Source organism: Salmo trutta, chromosome 6 (assembly GCF_901001165.1).
Source record: "Salmo trutta chromosome 6, fSalTru1.1, whole genome shotgun sequence".
Lineage (NCBI taxonomy): Eukaryota > Metazoa > Chordata > Actinopteri > Salmoniformes > Salmonidae > Salmo > Salmo trutta.
The window spans coordinates 3,656,447-3,676,582 of NC_042962.1; the positions used below are offsets into that span (position 1 = coordinate 3,656,447).

General features: G+C 42.8%; 1 protein-coding gene across 2 annotated transcripts; it reads left to right on the top strand.

The window, feature by feature from the left end:
• Nucleotides 1–16,876: 16,876 nt before the first annotated feature.
• On the top strand, nt 16,877–19,765 carry LOC115195324 (elongin-C). 2 transcript variants are annotated; one of them, XM_029755102.1, is made up of 4 exons: nt 16,877–17,170; nt 17,610–17,644; nt 18,536–18,679; nt 19,285–19,765. In XM_029755102.1, the coding sequence occupies exons 2-4, from the start codon at nt 17,641–17,643 to the stop codon at nt 19,473–19,475; spliced, it is 339 nt and encodes a 112-aa protein (XP_029610962.1). In that variant the 5' UTR covers nt 16,877–17,170; nt 17,610–17,640; the 3' UTR covers nt 19,476–19,765. The 2 variants fall into 2 exon arrangements, with proteins under 2 accessions (XP_029610962.1, XP_029610961.1); XM_029755101.1 differs by lacking the exons at nt 16,877–17,170; nt 17,610–17,644; nt 18,536–18,679 and adding an exon at nt 18,701–18,871.
• The last annotated feature ends 371 nt before the right edge of the window (nt 19,766–20,136 follow it).

Consider the following 20,136-nt stretch of genomic DNA (forward strand, 5'->3'; position numbering starts at 1 on the left):
GTGAGAATTTAAAGAGGAGTCTCATGATAATATGTACGTACCAATGTTTTTTGAGAAAAGACTTGATGCCTTTACAACTATCATTGAAATAAATAATATATTTTACAGAAAAGTGTTTCTTCTGTTATTGTTGGGATGTATTAAGTTACTGGCTTCTGTTCAAGCTTTTAATGTATTTTGGAGCGTCATCAAGCCAGGTTTCAGGGTTTCCTCTACGGCTTCATCAAGCCAGGTATCAGGGTTTCCTCTACAGCTTCATCAAGCCAGGTATCAGGGTTTCCTCTACAGCAGAATCAAGCCAGGAACAGGGTTTCCTCTAAAGCAGAAACAAGCCAGGTATCGGGGTATCATCTACAGCGGAAATGCTTCATCAAGCCAGGTATCGGGGTATCATCTATAGCGGAAACGCTTCATCAAGCCAAGTTTCGGGGTACCCTCTACAGCAGAAACAAGACAAGTATCAGGGTTTCCTCTACAGCTTCATCAAGCCAGGTATCAGGTTATCCTCTACAGCTTCATCAAGCCAGGTATCAGGGTTTCCTCTACAGCTTCATCAAGCCAGGTATCAGGGTTTCCTCTACAGCTTCATCAAGCCAGGTATCAGGGTTTCCTCTACAGCTTCATCAAGCCAGGTATCAGGGTTTCCTCTACAGCTTCATCAAGCCAGGTTTTGGGGTATCCTCTACAGCTTCATCAAGCCAGGTTTTGGGGTATCCTTTACAGAAGAAACGCTCAATGAAAGAGATTGTTAAACCTCTTTTTAGGGGGACAGGGTGATAACTATCAGCTGTCAATATAGTATTTTTATCTGTCGGTTTTTTGTCAATTATAGTACTTAGAGATTGTCCCTTGTTTGTAAGAAGTACATCTCAGAAATGTGAAGAAGAGTTAATGTCGTTTTCCATAGTGAAGAAATTTGGGATTTTGAGATTTTGGGGATTTGGGGATTTTGGGGATTTGGGGATTTTGGGACAGAAATATATTTAAATTCCAGTTCTGTCAACCATTTATTTTGCAGTCTTTATCGAGGGCTTTATTCACTTAAATTTTACGGACAATGGATAATTTTCCGTTATCCAACATGCTATAAAAAAAAATGGATATACATGTTGGTATTAGAAATTACAATCCCACTTCTCTTATCAGATCTCTGTATATTAGTCAAGTTGACATTCATTAAGTCATCAAGAGCGTTTGTTTGACTCCCGGAAAAAGTTGTGTTGACGTTGTAAATGTGGACATGCACTTTGTTTCTTTAGTTGTACGTCAACGTCACTTTATACAAGTCTACAAAATGTACTAACTGATGGGTTATTTACAAAAAGAATAAAAGTACTTTTAGGTCTGAAGCTGGAATAATAATTAGAGTTTCAGTTCTAGGTGCTAAAGAAACCTTTCAAATTTGATATTTTGTAAAAAAAAAAAAAAGTAATTAGTTAGATTTTAACTTGAAAAGGATTTGTGACTGTATACGGTACAAGTGATAATCCTTTTTCTTAAAACATCGGGGTCGTCTGCGAGTGCTGCACATCTGTTGTCCTTTACAAATGCTGTTTTGAATTTTACAAAAAAAAAAATGTTTTACCTACTGTAAATCAGGCTGTAAATCAGGCTGTAAATCATACTGTAAATCAGACAAGGCTGTAAATCAGGCTGTAAATCAGACAAGGCTGTAAATCAGGCTGTAAATCAGGCTGTAAATCAGACAAGGCTGTAAATCAGGCTGTAAATCAGACTGTAAATCAGGCTGTAAATCAGACTGTAAATCAGGCTGTAAATCAGACAAGGCTGTAAATCAGGCTGTAAATCAGGCTGTAAATCAGGCTGTAAATCAGACTGTAAATCAGGCTGTAAATCAGACTGTAAATCAGGCTGTAAATCAGGCTGTAAATCAGGCTGTAAATCAGGCTGTAAATCAGACTGTAAATCAGGCTGTAAATCAGGCTGTAAATCAGGCTGTAAATCAGGCTGTAAATCAGACAAGTCAGTGTACGATATCCCTGACGCAGTGAAAAAGAATTTAAAACATTGAATAATGAAGTAAGCTTTAATGAGACATCTTTTTGAGCGCGAACCCATTACATCTCTTTGTCTGAATTTGCGAGTTTTACGCCGTTTTCTACGCACCAGCCAAGCTTCTGGGTGAGGACGATGGTTCTCTTTGAATGGTTGAGTTTCTCAGAGAACAGTCCTCGTCCTCAGTGGTGGTTGGAGCCACAGGTTGCCCCCCCACCCCCAGTCTCTGAAGCCTCTCGCAGAATAAAACAAATATAGACAGAAACAAAAAAAAGGTTAGTATTACTATTAGTAGTTTACTATTTAAATAAATAAAAAAATGCTGTATAACTTAAACGAATTAAGTTAAGTATGAACTATACTGGTCAACTTTTTTATGATAGAATAATGCACATCCTTTACAGTGTGGAGATACAGCGTGTGTTTTCACTGCAGCAGGGATTCCCACTCTCTCCAAACTCACCTTCAAAACGCCTCTTTTAAAATGGTGCTAGTGTGAAGCAACGAGCTAATCTTGGACGCTTTGAAAAGAGCTAGACTGACACCGTAAGTCTCCTTCAACCCGTCGCCCACCACTAGTTGCAATGTATGTAGAAAACACTGTAAACTTTGTTGTTGAGCATCTTTTTTTAATTTATTTTTATTTTTTACACAAAGTAGTGTGGATGGTCTCCTGTTCTTCAACTTCCAGGTCATCTAGATGATGGTCACCATGGACAGCCGCTTTTCCATCACCTGGGACGCACACTGTCAACACTTTCCTCATATTAGCTGCATTGTCACATATTATGTAATCTAGCTTGCAGTTTGATCCCATCCCTCGTCACAGATGCCCATCACACTGCTGGCGTATTCGTTCCCCTGTGTTGTGATCCTGTAAAGCGGTTACATGTACAACAGATTGAACCTCAGCTGTATGGCCTCATTCTACCATTTCAATCCAGTAGGCGGAGACCCCAAGTAATCCTCTCATCTTCCTGTCAGACCATATGTCTACCGAGACAGAGACGCGGTCAGATCGTGCCATCTGGTCTTTGAGTTTTGTCTGCCTGTCAGCAACCAGGTTGTCAGTTTTTGGAGGATAAGCACACGGGGCGTATTTGATATCAACCACTGACGTAAAGTGATAAAAAGCTCTTTGGGATCAACGTTGGACAAGAGCATGTTGCAATCCACAATCAGGTCTGAGATGGAATTGGTGATCGATTTTAGCTGTGGTTTGTGTTGTACAGAGCATTTCTCTATGGATTAGGAGATGTGATGCTGCTGAAGATATTCTAATAATCTCTATGGATTAGGAGATGTGAGGCTGCTGAAGATATTCTAATAATCAATATGGATTAGGAGATGTGATGCTGCTGAAGATATTATAATAATCTCTATGGATTAGGAGATGTGAGGCTGCTGATGGTATTCTAATAATCTCTATGGATTAGGAAATGTGATGCTGCTGAAGATATTCTAATAATCTCTATGGATTAGGAGATGTGAGGCTGCTGAAGGTATTATAATAATCTCTATGGATTAGGAGATGTGAGGCTGTTGAAGATATTCTAATAATCTCTATGGATTAGGTGATGTGATGCTGCTGAAGATATTCTAATAATCTCTATGGATTAGGAGATGTGAGGCTGCTGAAGATATTCTAATAATCTCTATGGATTAGGAGATGTGATGCTGCTGAAGATATTCTAATAATCTTGCTATTCTGGAGATGATAAAATCTTTTTGGTTGAATTCATGAATGAGTATATAACCTGATATTATTCAGTAATTAATTGTTTGTATGTGTTTAGATACATTTATATTTAAAATGTGTTTTAGTTGTAGGTCTACATAGGGATGTTATAAACAACAAAAATCGAAACTTGCTGTCCACTTTGGACACAAATGGTAGGGGGAAGTATTGCAAGTTAGCTAGCTAGTATGTTCCAGAACATTACCTCACGTTAGTTCGAGGTCTGTGGAGGTCCGTTAGAGAGGTCTGTGGAGGTCCGTTAGAGAGGTCTGTGGAGGTCCGTTAGAGAGGTCTGTGGAGGTCCGTTAGAGAGGTCTGTGGAGGTCCGTTAGAGAGGTCTGTGGAGGTCCGTTAGAGAGGTCTGTGGAGGTCCGTTAGAGAGGTCTGTGGAGGTTGGTTGGCTAACAGAAGGTGCTGCAAGAGGAGAGGAGGTAAGAGGATGAGAAGAGGGTGATAAACTTTTGGTATGGAGAAAACTAAACAAGTCTCCTGAGTCTCTCGAGTCACACAGCTCAAGTCCAAGTTAAGTCATGAGTCAAACAGCTCAAATCCAAGTTTAGTCATGAGTCACACAGCTCAAGACCAAGTTAACTCATGAGTCAAACAGCTTTAGTCCAAGTTAACTCATGAGTCATACACCTCAAGTCCAAGTTAAGTCACAAGTCATAAAGTTCAAATCTACTACTACATCCCAGAACGGTAAATGACTGTCCTGTTCTGTGGTTTTCATGTCAACAAATGACACACTACTACCACTTGTACATAGGACACTACCCAGGGCCTACGAGGCTAGTACTGCACTGTAGAGTGTCATTTGGGACGTAGCCTACATATCATTCTCTTTATTAGTATCAAAATCAAATTTGTATTTTGTCACATGCGCCAAATACAACATTTGTAGACTTTACCGTGGTATGCTTACTTATGAACCCTTTCCCAACAACGCAGAGATGAAAATGTGGAAAAGACTAATTGAAAATAGTAACACAATAAATATGATTAACGATGGTATACCGTATACAAGGAGTAGCGGTACCGAGTCAATGTACATGTCAGTAGGGGTAAAAGTGACTAGGAAATCAGGATAGATAATAAACAGAGTAGCAGCAGCATACGTGAAGAGTGTAAAAGTGTGTGAAATTGTGTGTGTGTGTGTGTGTGTGTGTGTGTGTGTGTGTGTGTGTGTGTGTGTGTGTGTGTGTGTGTGTGTGTGTGTGTGTGTGTGTGTGTGTGTGTGTGTGTTGGTGTGTCAGTGTAGTACGTGTGAGTGTGTAGGTAGAGTCCAGTGTGTGTATAGAGCCAGGGGGTCAACGTAAATAGTCAGGGTAGCCATTTGATTAAACTGTTCAGCAGGCTTGGGGTTAGAAGCTGTTCAAGAGCCTTTTGGTTTAGACTTGGTGCTTCGGTACCGCTTGCCTTGCGGTAGCATATAGAACAGTCTCTGACTTGGGTGACTGGAGTCTTTTACAATTTGTAGGGCCTTCCTCTGACACCGTCTGGGATAGAGGTCCTGGGTGGCAGGGAGCTCAATCCCATTGATGTACGGGGCCGTACACATTACCTTCTGTAGTGCCTTGCGGTCGGATTTCAAGCAGTTGCAATACCAAGCGGTGATGCAGCCAGTCAAGATCCTCTGAAGGGTGCAACTGTATAACTTTTTGAGGATCTGAGGGCCCATGCTTAATCTTTTCAGCCTACTGAGGGAGAAGAGGCGTTTTCGTGCCCTCTTCACGACTGTGTTGGTCTGTTTGCACCATGATAGGTGACGTGGACACTAATGAACTTGAAGCTTTCGATCCGCTCCTCTACAGCCTGTACTTCCTGTCGTCCACGATCAGCTCCTTTTTTAGGATGGCGTTAAGGGAGAGGTTGTTGTCGTGGTTTCTGACCTCCTCCCTATAGGCTGTCTCATCGTCATCCATGATCAAGCTTGCCACCGTCGTGTCATCAGCAAACTTAATTATGGTGTTGGAGTTGTGCGTGGCCACACAGTCGTGAGTGAACAGGGAGTACAGGAGGGGACTAAGCACACACCCCTGAGGGGCCCCCGTGTTGAGGATCAGCATGGCAGATGTGTTATTGCCTACTCTCACCATCTGGGGCGGCCCGTCAGTAAGTCCAGGATCCAGTTGCAGAGGGAGGTGTTTAGTCCCAGGGTCCTTAGCTTAGTGATGAGCTTTGAGGGCACTATGGTGTTGAACGCTGAGCTGTAGTCAATGAACAGCATTCTCACGTAGGTGTTCCTTTTGTCCAGGTGGGAAAGGGCAGTGTGGAGTGCAATAGAGATTGCATCATCTGTGGATCTGTTAGAGCAGTATGCAAATTGTAGTGGGTCTAGGGTTTCTGGGATAATGGTGATGATGTGAGCCATGGCCAGCCTTGCAAAGCACTTCATGGCTACAGACGTGAGTGCTACAGGTCGGTAGTCATTTAGGCATGTTACCTTAGTGTTCTTGGGTACAGGGAATATTGTGGTCTGCTTGAAACATGTTGGTATTACAGACTCGGCCAGGGACAGGTTGAAAATGTCAGTGAAGACACTTGCCAGTTGGTCAGCGCGTGCTCGGAGTACACGTCCTGGTAATCAGTCTGTAAATGTTGACCTGTTTAAAGGTCTTACTCACATCGACCACAGCGAGCGTGATCACACAATCATCCGGAACAGTTGGTGCTGGAAGTCGTTTAGCTCGTGGCTGTGCTTCCCTTTTTTTAGTCCGTAATAGTTTGCAAGCCCTGCCACATCCGACGAGCGTCGGAGCCGGTGTCGAAGGATTCAATCTCAGTCCTGAATTCATGCTTTGCCTGTTTGATGGTTCGTCTGTGGGCAGAGCGGAATTTCTTATAAGTGTCCGGGTTAGAGTCCCGCTCCTTGAAAGCGGCAGCTCTACCCTTTAGCTCAGTGCGGATGATGCCTGTAATCCACGGCTTCTGGTTGGGGTATGTACGTACGGTCACTGTGGGGACTACGTCATCGATACCGGTGACTGATGTGGTGTACTCCTCAATGCCATTGGATGAATCCCGGAACATATTTCAGTTTGTGCTAGCCAAACAGTCCTGTAGTTTAGCATCCGCGTCATCTGACCACTTCCGTATTGAGTGAGTCACTGGTACTTCCTGCTTTAGTTTTTGCTTGTAAGGAGGTATCAGGATGATAGCGCTATGGTCAGATTTGCCGAAATGGAAGGCGATGGAGAGCCTTATATGTAAGATAGGGCCAGGAGAGACTGATATAAGATGTGGCCAGGATAGACAGAGAGATGCTGATTTAAGATGGGGCCAGGATAGACAGAGAGATGCTGATTTAAGATGGGGCCAGGATAGATAGAGAGATGCTGATTTAAGATGGGGCCAGGATAGACAGAGAGATGCTGATTTAAGCTGGGGCCAGGATAGACAGAGAGATGCTGATTTAAGCTGGGGCCAGGATAGACAGAGAGATGCTGATGTAAGATGGAGCCTGGAGTTTTTCTTATCAACACTGACCTGTCCAGAACTAGACTCTATCGACCCCGCCTCTCGACAAAATGCATGTCATTTGCGTGTGTGTGTTTGTGCGCGTGAGTGTGTGTGCATATTTGAGTGTGAGTGTGTGTGTGTGTGTGTGTGTGTGTGTGTGTGTGTGAGTGCGTGCGTGTGCGTGACACTGTGTGTGTGCGAATGTGTGTGTGTGTGTGTGTGTGTGTGTGTGTGTGTGTGTGTGAGTTTGCCTGTGTGTGAGTGTATGTCTGTGTGCGTGTGAGTGTGTACGCGTGTGCGTGAGACTGTGTGCGTGAGTGCGAGTGTGTGCGAGTGTGTGCGTGTGTGCGTGTGTGCGTGTGAGCGTGTGTGTGTGTGTGTGTTTGTGTGTGTGTGTGTGTGTGTGTGTGTGTGTGTGTGTGTGTGTGTGTGTGTGTGTGTGTGTGTGTGTGTGTGTGTACATGGAGAGGGTCAGTGTGAGGCTGTACACTCCAATCCCCCTCTGGAATAGAATCCAGGCCATTAACCCTGATTAAAACACGATTAAAACCAGGATTAGTCAACAGGGAGACCTCGTTACACCCCTCACACACATCACACATCACACACCCCCCTCACACACACACCCCTCACACACATCACACACACCCCTCACACACACACCCTCATTGTTAGCAGATCCAAGCACTCATTGATTAAATTGACTTGCTACACGAGATTTCATCTCAAATGTGCGAGACACAAGGACTGACAAGAAATACATGTAATATTAGCTAATCTGGTCTGATGTTATTTGATCTGATCTGATCTGAAGTTATCTGATCTGATCTAATCTGTTCTGAAGTTATCTGATCTGATCTGATCTAATCTGTTCTGAAGTTATCTGATCTGATCTGATCTAATCTGGTCTGAAGTTATCTGATCTGATCTAATCTGGTCTGAAGTTATCTGATCTTATCTGTTCTGATCTGATCTGCTCTGATCTGATCTGATTCCCGTGTGGCTCAGTTGGTAGAGCATGGTGTTTGCAACACCAGGGTTGTGGGTTCGATTCCCACGGGGGACCAGTACGGAGAAAAAAAATTATGAAATGTATCGATTCACTACTGTAAGTTGCTCTGGATAAGAGTGTCTCCTAAATGACTAAAATGTAAATCTGATCAACAATAGAGGAATGCAATATCTTCAAAGCGGTTCATGTTAACTCCAGTGAGACAAACAGGAGGAGATAGTTAGCATCTTATATACAGCTGCTCCTAAAGAACATTCAAACTTCAACACTGTTTCAGTGAGTGTGAGTTTTTCTTTTCCAGTATACAAATGGAGGATCTTCATTTGATCAACCTATTTTTTACATTTCCTGCAATGCAGGAATTGTAAAAAAAATAAAAATTATTTAAGATTTAAAGATTTAAAAATGTCAACAGAAATTTCAGATTAGATTTTTCTTTATGAAAAAATGTATCAACTCTTACAAAAACATGTCTATTAATTATAATTAACATTTCCTGTTGTTCCAGGAATATTTTCCTGCTGTAGCAAACTGATCAAAAAAATTATCTAAAAACAACACTGAGAAATCCTGAAGGGAATCGTATACAGCCCAGATTTTTAGGTCACTGGTTCTCTACTCCACGGCTCATGGGACACACACAGGAGACTGGGGAGAATAGTAACAGTGTCCTGCATCCTCCTCCAGGCTATGGGGCCAACATACTTAAATCAAATGTGACAGGTCTTCCCCCATCTCCCCCATTGTACAGTGGAGATGCCTAAAGACCTTGGCTATGTCTGAAATGGCACATCATTCCCTATATAGTGCAATACTTTTAACCAGGGCCCTATGGCAACCTATTCCCTATATAGTGCACTACATTTAACAAGGACACATGGGCACATAGGCGTCAAAAGTAGTGGACTACGTATGGAATAGGGTGCCATGTAAGACGTAGTCCTTCCATCCCCCCATCCTCCCCATCTTCAACACTACTGGTCTGGAATCCTGACCTGGTTCCATTCAGGCTCTCTCATGTCTCAGTCTTAGTTCCATTCAGGCTCTCTCATGTCTCAGTCTTAGTTCCATTCAGGCTCCCTGATGTCTCAGTCATGGTCCTCAGTCATTAGACAGACCATTAGACATACAGCATGACAGACCATTAGACAGACAGCATGACAGACCATTAGACAGACAGCATGACAGACCATTAGACATATAGCATGACAGACCATTAGACAGACAGCAAGACAGACCATTAGACATACAGCAAGACAGACCATTAGACATACAGCATGACAGACCATTAGACATACAGCATGACAGACCATTAGACATACAGCAAGACAGACCATTAGACATACAGCAAGACAGACCATTAGACATACAGCATGACAGACCATTAGACAGACAGCAAGACAGACCATTAGACATACAGCAAGACAGACCATTAGACATACAGCATGACAGACCATTAGACATACAGCATGACAGACCATTAGACATACAGCAAGACAGACCATTAGACAGACAGCATGACAGACCATTAGACAGACAGCATGACAGACCATTAGACTCGACGTTCTACGGGGCCTCGATGTTCTACTGGGCCTCGATGTTCTACTGGGCCTCGACGTTCTACGGGGCCTCGATGTTCTACTGGGCCTCGATGTTCTACTGGGCCTCGACGTTCTACGGGGCCTCGACGTTCTACTGGGCCACGACGTTCTACTGGGCCTCGACGTTCTACTGGGCCTCGACGTTCTACTGGGCCTCGACGTTCTACTGGGCCTCGACGTTCTACTGGGCCACGACGTTCTACTGGGCCTCGACGTTCTACGGGGCCTCGACGTTCTACGGGGCCTCGACGTTCTACTGGGCCTCGACGTTCTACGGGGGTCGATGTTCTACTGAGAGAATACTGCAGGGCCACAATTGATCAAGTTCTAGAAAAGGACCGAGCAATGAACACTAACAGCTAATCATATCCCATTGTGACACATGGGGTAGACACCATTTGGTACGATTTGGGATGATTTCATGAACTATGTGTGTGTGTGTGTGTGTGTGTGTGTGTGTGTGTGTGTGTGTGTGTGTGTGTGTGTGTGTGTGTGTGTGTGTGTGTGTGTGTGTGTGTGTGTGTGTGTGTGTGTGTGTGTGTGAATGGAGCCCTGTTATAAAGGGACTACTACTATGGAAGGACCGTTCCTAAAATAGAGAGGAGCAGCAGCTGCAGGTCAAAGGTTATCTCAGTCGGTTCCGACTGACATTTTGGCGTACAAAGACTTCCAGTGAACATTGCAATGGTCCAGTAGCGCCCAAACAGAGTGTTTACACTATACAAGAGGATGTCGCCTAGCCACACTAGCCACGTCCTCATGTGGGTGCTAACAAGCTAGCTGGTTTAACCGGTGCACCGCTGGAACTCTGCGTTGTGTGTGATTGTTTGAGACTATAGACGTGGACTTTGGAGATCAGGTAGTTTTTCATTAAATCAGAATTCACTCTCTGCATCCTGCACATATGTTCTGCGAATCGTCTCCTCTTTCTACAACAGATGCACAATACAAGGGACTGGGATCATTCGAGGAGCTAGCTAGCCATCGTTCACACATACAATAGCCTGCTAATACCTTAGCGTGAATGCTCATTTTCTTCTTTATTCAAATAAATGAACACTGAACAAAAAGAACGACGAAAACAGTCCTGTCAGGCACACAGCTAAACAACAAACAACTACCCACAAAACCCATAGAAAAACACCCCTACTAAATAGGACCTTCAATTAGAGACAACGAGGAACAGCTGCCTCCAATTGAAGGTCAAAACAATAAACTAAACATAGAAATAGAATAACTAGAAAATAGAACATAGAAATACAAAACAAGAACACTACCCCAAAACCCTGACAACACAAAACAAACACACCCCTGCCACGTCCTGACCAAACTACAATAACAAATAACCCCTTATACTGGTCAGGACGTGACAGTACCCCACCCCCAAAGGTGCAGATCCCGGATGCACCTAAACATAAAAAACACAAAAATAAACCCAAACTAAAGGGAGGGAAGGGAGGGTGGTCACCGTCACCGACGGTTCTTGTGCTACACCCCCCCTCCCCAATCCTCCTACTACGGAGGTGGCTCAGGCTCCGGCCTTAGTCCCCAACCTAACCTGTCCACCCCCACTGAAGGCTCAGGGCTAAGGCGCATCGCTGGAGGCCTCGGGTTGATGCGCATCACTGGAGACCTCGGACTGGCGGGCGACTCTGGGAGATCCGGACTGTAGGGCGACTCTGGCTGCGCCGGTTCCGGACTGTAGGGCGACTCTGGCTGCGCCGGGTCCGGACTGTAGGGCGACTCTGGCTGCGCCGGTTCGGGACTGTAGGCCGACTCTGGCTGCGCCGGTTCCAGACTGTAGGCCGTCTCTCTCGGTTCCGGACTGTAGGCCGTCTCTCTCGGTTCCGGACTGTAGACCGTCTCTCTCGGTTTCCGGACTGTAGGACGTCGCATGAAGCACTGGACGGGGAACTGCCGCCGGAAGCTCTGGACGGGGAACTGTCACCGGAAGCTCTGGACGGGGTACTGTCACCGGAAGCTCTGGACGGGGTACTGTCACCGGAAGCTCTGGATGGGGTACTGTCGTCGGAAGCTCTGGATGGGGTACTGTCGTCGGAAGCTCTGGATGGGGTACTGTCGTCGGAAGCTCTGGACGGGGACTGCACACTGAAAGCCTGATGCGTGGGGCTGGCTTTGGAGATGCCAGACTATTTACACGCACCACAGGGAAGTGCGAGGAGCAGGAGCAGGACGTACTGGACTGGGTTGACGCACTGGAGGCCTGGTGCGTGGGGCTGGTACTGCAGGTACCAGACTGGGGACACACACCCCAAGGCTAGTGCGAGGAGCGGGAACAGGACAGACTGGACTAGGCGAGATCGTGCGCATGGGCGAGATCGTGCGCACTTCCACAGACTTCCGCATTTCCTCCCATGTCCACAATTCCAGATAGCTCCTCTCTTGGTGCTGCTTCTTCCTCCGCTGCTTGGTGGTCCGTTGTTGGTGGGTAGTTCTGTCACGGCCGTCGTAAGGATTGGACCAAAATGCAGCGGGTACGTGAATGCTAATTTTCTTCTTTATTAAAATAAATGAACACTGAACAAAAAGAACGACGAAAACAGTCCTGTAAGGCACACAGCTAAACAAGAAACAACTACCCACAAAACCCATAGAAAAACACCCCTACTAAATAGGACCTTCAATTAGAGGCAACGAGGAACAGCTGCCTCCAATTGAAGGTCAAAACAATAAACTAAACATAGAAATATAATAACTAGAAAATAGAACATAGAAATACAAAACATAGAACACTACCCAAAAACCTTGACAACATAAAACAAACACACCCCTGCCACGTCCTGACCAAACTACAATAACAAATAACCCCTTAAACTGGTCAGGACGTGACAAGACTTATAAGAAATGTGAAATCTTATAATAAGTCATTTATAATGTCATTGTCACTATATTTTGAAAGCATTTCAGTAATTCCATTTCAAATTTTGTTGAATAGGATTTTTTTTTTAAATTTTAAATATCCTTCATCATATTTGTACTATGTACTTGAGCTTGTGTCCTCAACAGTGACCTCAGCAATTATCATTATGTTCCAGACCTTTCTAGAACTATTCAGCATTACTAGTTATTGTGTTATGGTCATAACCATGTCATAACAGCTGACATAACTTGTCATAACTTGTCAATGACGTGAAGAATAAACATGCCTCCTTACTCCCACTGAACAATGTGTCACACTCAACTCCGTCCCTCAACACAACGCATGTCAAATGGCACACTTTTCCTTACAGAGTGCACTACGTTTGACCAAGGCCCACAGGACATTGTCAATGCAGTTGTTGGTAACCTACTCAAAAACAAAGTGGTAATGATACCCAAGTAGACATTCCCATAAACAACCGTAAAAGATGGAAGACATAGCAATGGAGATTAAAAACTCATGTTCCTTTGAATCGACAGGAGGTGGATACTGTGTTCCCTGTGAAACAGGTTTCAGGCACGCACGCTCTCTCTCTCTTTCTCTCCCTCCCTCCCTCCCTCCATCTCTCTCTCTTTCTCTCTCTCTCTCTCTCTTTCCCTCCCTCCCTCCCTCCATCTCTCTCTCTTTCTCTCTCTCTCTCTCTCTTTCCCTCCCTCCCTCCCTCCCTCTCTCTCTCTCTCTCTCTCTCTCTCCCTCTCTCTCTCTCTCCATCTCTCTCTCTTTCTCTCTCTTTCTCTCCCTCCCTCCCTCCCTCTCTCCATCTCTCTCTCTTTCTCTCTCTCTCTCTTTCCCACCCTCCCTCTCTCTCTCTCTCTTTCTCTTTCTCTTTCTCTCTCTCTCTCTCTCTCTCTCTCTCTCTCTCTCTCTCTCTCTCTCTCTTTCTCTCCTTCCTTCCCTCCTTCTCTCTCGCTCTCTTTCAGGCAAGCACAGTGCTCCCACAGCCAATGCCATGGCTCAGATGACTCGCCCTCCATTCGTCAGCCTCATATTTCAGCCGTCATCACATTCCTGTATAAAACAAGTGCAGTCAGGGAAAGTCAGCATCTGAATTAGATACTTCTCTCTCCCGGACTCTCCTCAGTCAGTCAGTCACTCTGACTTTAGGGGGCATCTCCCTCCTCACAGCGCTTAGAATAAATATTGTTGACCAACACACACACACACACACACACACACACACACCTCTATGACCTGGATTACAGTGCCCCACACTGTCTGAGTCTTGTGATGTGGTCCCTATCCATGTGTTAGTAGTATAATGTGTTAGTATAATGTGTTAGTAGTATAATGTGTTAGTATAATGTGTTAGTAGTATAATGTGTTAGTAGTATAATGTGTTAGTAGTATAATGTGTTAGTAGTATAATGTGTTAGTACTATAATGTGTTAGTATAATGTGTTAGTAGTATAATGTGTTAGTAGTATAATGTGTTAGTAGTATAATGTGTTAGTAGTATAATGTGTTAGTAGTATAATGTGTTAGTATAATGTGTTAGTAGTATAGTGTGTTAGTAGTATAATGTGTTAGTAGTATAATGTGTTAGTAGTATAATGTGTTAGTAGTATAATATGTTAGTATAATGTGTTAGTAGTATAATGTGTTAGTAGTATAATGTGTTAGTAGTATAATGTGTTAGTATAATGTGTTAGTAGTATAATGTGTTAGTATAATGTGTTAGTAGTATAATGTGTTAGTAGTATAATGTGTTAGTAGTATAATGTGTTAGTAGTATAATGTGTTAGTAGTATAATGTGTTAGTAGTATAATGTGTTAGTATAATGTGTTAGTAGTATAATGTGTTAGTACTATAATGTGTTAGTAGTATAATGTGTTAGTATAATGTGTTAGTAGTATAATGTGTTAGTAGTATAATGTGTTAGTAATATAATGTGTTAGTAGTATAATGTGTTAGTAGTATAATGTGTTAGTAGTATAATGTGTTAGTACTATAATGTGTTAGTATAATGTGTTAGTAGTATAATGTGTTAGTAGTATAATGTGTTAGTACTATAATGTGTTAGTATAATGTGTTAGTAGTATAATGTGTTAGTACTATAATGTGTTACTATAATGTGTTAGTAGTATAATGTGTTAGTACTATAATGTGTTAGTATAATGTGTTAGTAGTATAATGTGTTAGTATAATGTGTTAGTAGTATAATGTGTTAGTAGTATAATGTGTTAGTAGTATAATGTGTTAGTAGTATAATGTGTTAGTAGTATAATGTGTTAGTAGTATAATGTGTAGTAGTATAATGTGTTAGTAGTATAATGTGTTAGTAGTATAATGTGTTAGTAGTATAATGTGTTAGTAGTATAATGTGTTAGTAGTATAATGTGTTAGTATAATGTGTTAGTAGTATAATGTGTTAGTAGTATAATGTGTTAGTAATATAATGTGTTAGTAGTATAATGTGTTAGTAGTATAATGTGTTAGTAGTATAATGTGTTAGTACTATAATGTGTTAGTATAATGTGTTAGTAGTATAATGTGTTAGTAGTATAATGTGTTAGTACTATAATGTGTTAGTATAATGTGTTAGTAGTATAATGTGTTAGTACTATAATGTGTTACTATAATGTGTTAGTAGTATAATGTGTTAGTAGTATAATGTGTTAGTACTATAATGTGTTAGTATAATGTGTTAGTAGTATAATGTGTTAGTATAATGTGTTAGTAGTATAATGTGTTAGTAGTATAATGTGTTAGTAGTATAATGTGTTAGTAGTATAATGTGTTAGTAGTATAATGTGTTAGTGGTATAATGTGTTAGTACTATAATGTGTTAGTACTATAATGTGTTAGTAGTATAACGTGTCCTCTCACCTATCAGGTGATCCATTCAGGCTCTAATTGAGAACCATGCTAAGTTGTACATGAGACATGATCAAACCGTAATAATATGATGAGGGAATGAGATACAGTATGAAGCATATTCTACAAAGTAGAACACACACACACAGGAGCGAGGACAGTGATACACACACAAAAACACACACACACACACACACACTCTCTCTCTCTCTCTCTCTCTCTGTCTTTCACACATGTTTGTCGCACTTACTAAAGTCAGGTCGCTGACTTGGCTAGTATGGGTGATCCACACTCATCATGACTAAGGTCACACTTTCCTGTTTGACACGCTCAGCAGATCCCTGCCAATCTATCCACCTGTAACACACACTATCACACTCACTCCGTATCCCTCTCTCTGTCTCTACCCTCCCTCTCTCTCTGCCTCTCTCTCTCTCTCCCTCTCTCTCGGCCTCTCTCTCTCTCATTGCTTCTCTCTCTCTCAGCCAACACACACATTGACAATTCAAAGTGCTCTATTGGTCTGACAAGTATAAATATCTCATCAGTACAAACACACAAAGCAACACTGATATAAGCCTAGATGCAGATTTCATACACACATTCACCACCACCCACTCTCTTCTCTCTCTCTCTCTCTCTCTCTCCCTCTCTCTCTCTCTCTCTCTCTCTGTCCTCTCTCTCTCTCTCTCTCTCTCTCTCGCTCTCTCTCTCAGGCCTATATTGATAGGGCCTGTGGTAGGGCAGGGGTCTGTGAGGGGGTGTGTCTGTCCGCCAGCAGTTGCTGTCCACTGTCAGGACTAGGGCTGACAGGCCTGAACAGCAGTGCCAGAGCTACATTAGCGTGTTAGCCTAGCCAGACCACATGTACGTCCTAAAATGGCACCCTATTCCCTTTATAGTGCACTACTTTTGACCAGGACCCATAGGGCATAGTGCTCTGTGTAGGGAATAGGGTGCCATTTAGGATGGACACCAAACCTTCTGAATGGAGCAGCAGTCTAAGGCGCCCCCTGGAGAGACAGTAGGTTTAACAATCCTATTATGCAATGCAGCAGTTTAGTAAAATTATGACATAATAGGGGATGTTGAAATTAAACAAACTTGGATAAATCATATCGATGGCCCAATGAAGGATAATTCTTCTAACCGTATGGAAACATCTACTATAACGAAACATTATTATACTATTTCCTTTGCAGTGTTGCTGCTATTGTTGTTGTTCAATGACGTTGTTGTAATACTTCCTTTTTTCCACAGAGCTGCGTTGTCGCCCCATTCTACATTGCAAAACCGTGCAACAGATATCTTGAAAATGAAGGTGAAAAAGTTAGGAAACCCTATCATTTTTTTGTTTTGTTAAATGCACCTCTATTAAACCTTGAAAATATTTGATAAATTCCACCACCAGATTAGATTTATTTATGTCAACCTTTGACAAATGTCAGACAGGAACTAATGTAAGCGGGAACTTGTATTACCCATTGTGCGGTGTCCTACGGATTGGATTACAGACGCGCAACACTATTTAGCTGAACCGTTTCCTGTGTCAAAATATCTTGCTAGCCGAAACCTCAACTATTGTGTGGTAATGAATATAATGATTTTTTTTAATGACACTATATTGTAAGATGTATTTTTCATCGGATTATATAACTGTATTTTTTGGTACCTTGATTGTTTGTCCAACTGGAAGGCAACGACTGGTTAGCTAGCTAGCTAACATAGCTACTTTAGCTGCCAGCTAGCTAACATAGCTACCTTCTGATAGCTTGGTGCTTCAGCTGTTCTTTTACGGGTAGGGGCTAGATCATGGGCGCGTCTCTGATTCGGGGTTTCAAGTATTTGAGGGATGCCATGTAAAATATATGTGTATATATATATATATATGTAACGCGTTTCGCTACCAAATTAAATGCTACCATGTTTGTTAATTAGCCAGCTAACGGTATTTAGCTAGCCACCTGCAATTAGACAATTTGGAAGTGTGGCCATAGTGACTTTTTAACATAAGTCGTCTGTTTCAGGGACAAGAGTTTTTCGAATTTGGAAGACAAAATGGGTGAGTGGAATTGTTCAGTTGACATGTTCAATGTTTATAGTTTTAGATAATGAATGAAAAATGGCAACATGTGGAGAAAATAATTACTAGCAAAGAGTTCAAGGCGAGAGGGATAACTGGGCCCAAAATCTCTTCTCCAGCAGCTAAGGGTATCGTTTTTTTTTTTTATGGAGGTCAAGGAGTGTCTAATTGCTTATTTGCTCAAATACAAGTTGTACTGATATGTGGGACTCTTGACATCCCGGCCATCCAGGACCTCTACCAGGCGTTGTCAGAGGATGTCCCTAAGAATTGTCAGACTTCAGCCACCCTAGTCAGAGACTGTTCTGTCTGCTACCGCACTGCAAGTTGTACAGGAGTGCCAAGTCTAGGTCCAATAGACTTCTATTGGACAGCTTCTACCCCCAAGCCATAAAACTCCTGAATATCTAATCAAATGGCTACCCAGATTATTTGCATGCCCCTCTCGCTATTTTATTTTACTGCTGCTGTTTAATTATATGTTGTTTTTTAAACAGCATTGTTGGTTAAGGGCTTGTAAGTAAGCATTTCACTGTTGTATTTGGCGCATATGACTAATCAAATTTGATTTGATCTTGCCTTCCCTTCTTTTAGAATTGTCTTTCCATTGGAGCGGCCCCTTGAGTGTCTGGTCAATATAATAAATTACAATGAGTTTCTTTTTAAACATTTATTTAACTAGGCATGTCAGTTAAGAACACATTCTTATTACAATGAGTTGTTCAGGGGCAGAATGACAGATTTTCTTTACCTTGTCAGCTCGGGGATTCGATCTTGCAACCTTTTGGTTACTAGTCCAACGCTCTAACCACTAGGCTACGCTGTCACCCCAGTTACAGCAGTCTTACTTTTGCCTCTGCCCCTCATTAGATGGTGAAGAGAAGACCTACGGTGGCTGTGAGGGCCCAGATGCCATGTATGTGAAGCTGATCTCTTCTGATGGCCATGAGTTCATAGTGAAGAGGGAGCACGCCTTGACTTCAGGGACCATCAAAGCCATGTTGAGTGGACCAGGTAAGCCCTTGACTTCAGGGACCATCAACGCCATGTTGAGTGGACCAGGTAAGCCCTTGGCTTCAGGGACCATCAACGCCATGTTGAGTGGACCAGGTAAGCCCTTGGCTTCAGGGACCATCAACGCCATGTTGAGTGGACCAGGTAAGCCCTTGACTTCAGGGACCATCAACGCCATGTTGAGTGGACCAGGTAAGCCCTTGACTTCAGGGACCATCAAGGCCATGTTGAGTCGACCAGGTAAGCAGTATTTGATTTAGCAAAGATTGTGCCTGGTGCTGGTCTACCAACTCAGTGGCCTAGTGGTTAGTGTTTGCTCTGAGATTGGAAGGTTGGGAGTTTAATCCCTGGCCGAGTCATACCAAAGTCTTTTAAAATGGGAACCGGTGCGTCTCTGCTTGGCACTCAGCATTAAGGAGATAGATTAGGGGTAAGGCCCTGTTATAGACTAGTGTCCTGTCCAGGGGGATGTACATCAAGCTGTCTCACACGACAAAAACAGGAGCTAGATGAGAAACCTATCTAAACTCATTCTGATTGGTTGAGTGGGGCAGGTAAGCAGACTACATCATCCTAATGTGTCACTTCTCCCTTTTTTTCCCCAGGTCAGTTTGCAGAGAATGAAACCAACGAAGTGAACTTCAGAGAGATCCCCTCCCATGTCCTGTCCAAGGTGTGCATGTACTTCACCTACAAGGTCCGCTATACCAACAGTTCCACAGAAATACCAGAATTCCCCATCGCCCCTGAGATTGCCCTGGAACTACTCATGGCTGCAAACTTCTTGGATTGTTAAAAACTTCAAAAGAAATGTAGCAGCGTTAAACACTTTTTTTTTTTTGACTATTTAACTTGTTTGCCATGTTGCTTCAGATATAAAACAAAGTGAATGATGAGTAAGTTATGTCAGTATGCTGTGTAAAATGTTTTTGCACCAGGCTTTGTCCACATTCTGGTAGTGAAGACTTGAATCTTAATCTAATAAACTGATTTGGCTGCTCCAGAATGTGACAGAAGTGGCTCTACGCCCCGTCGTATCCAATCATTCCTTTACCTCCCCACAACAATAAAGTATGGCTGAGTGTTTTGGTGCCGATTGGATCCCTTTTATGTTTTAGTGTTTACAGCTTTACATTGAATCAGAATAGATATTAAAGGTCTGTTATCCTGGTTTATATTCATTAGTGCACACTAGCAAACCATGTCAAAATGTTTTGCAATGGAAACGAGTTTCTTGTAGGACATGCTTGGGTAGTCCTTCCCCCCATCCCCCTTGTTTCAGTTCATATATTTCCATTTAAGTTCTAGTGGACAAAAGCCTGGCAGAATCGTCTTACCTAATATGGTGTTGTTCCCCTGGGTCATCAACCTCTGGGAGTTCAGTTATCTGTTCCTGATAATGTGTTCACAGGGTTATACTGGCGTGACGGTAACTGGATTAGCCTGCCGATCCATAG

What these genes read in the sequence shown, in the direction of transcription:
- LOC115195324 (XM_029755101.1), top strand. Translation starts at nt 18,712, where the DNA reads ATGTTGAGTGGACCAGGTAAGCCCTTGGCTTCAGGGACCATCAACGCC. An exon ending in CGCCATGTTGAGTGGACCAG is followed by an intron (nt 18,872 to 19,284) that starts GTAAGCCCTTGA and finishes TTTTTTCCCCAG; the next exon opens with GTCAGTTTGCAGAGAATGAA.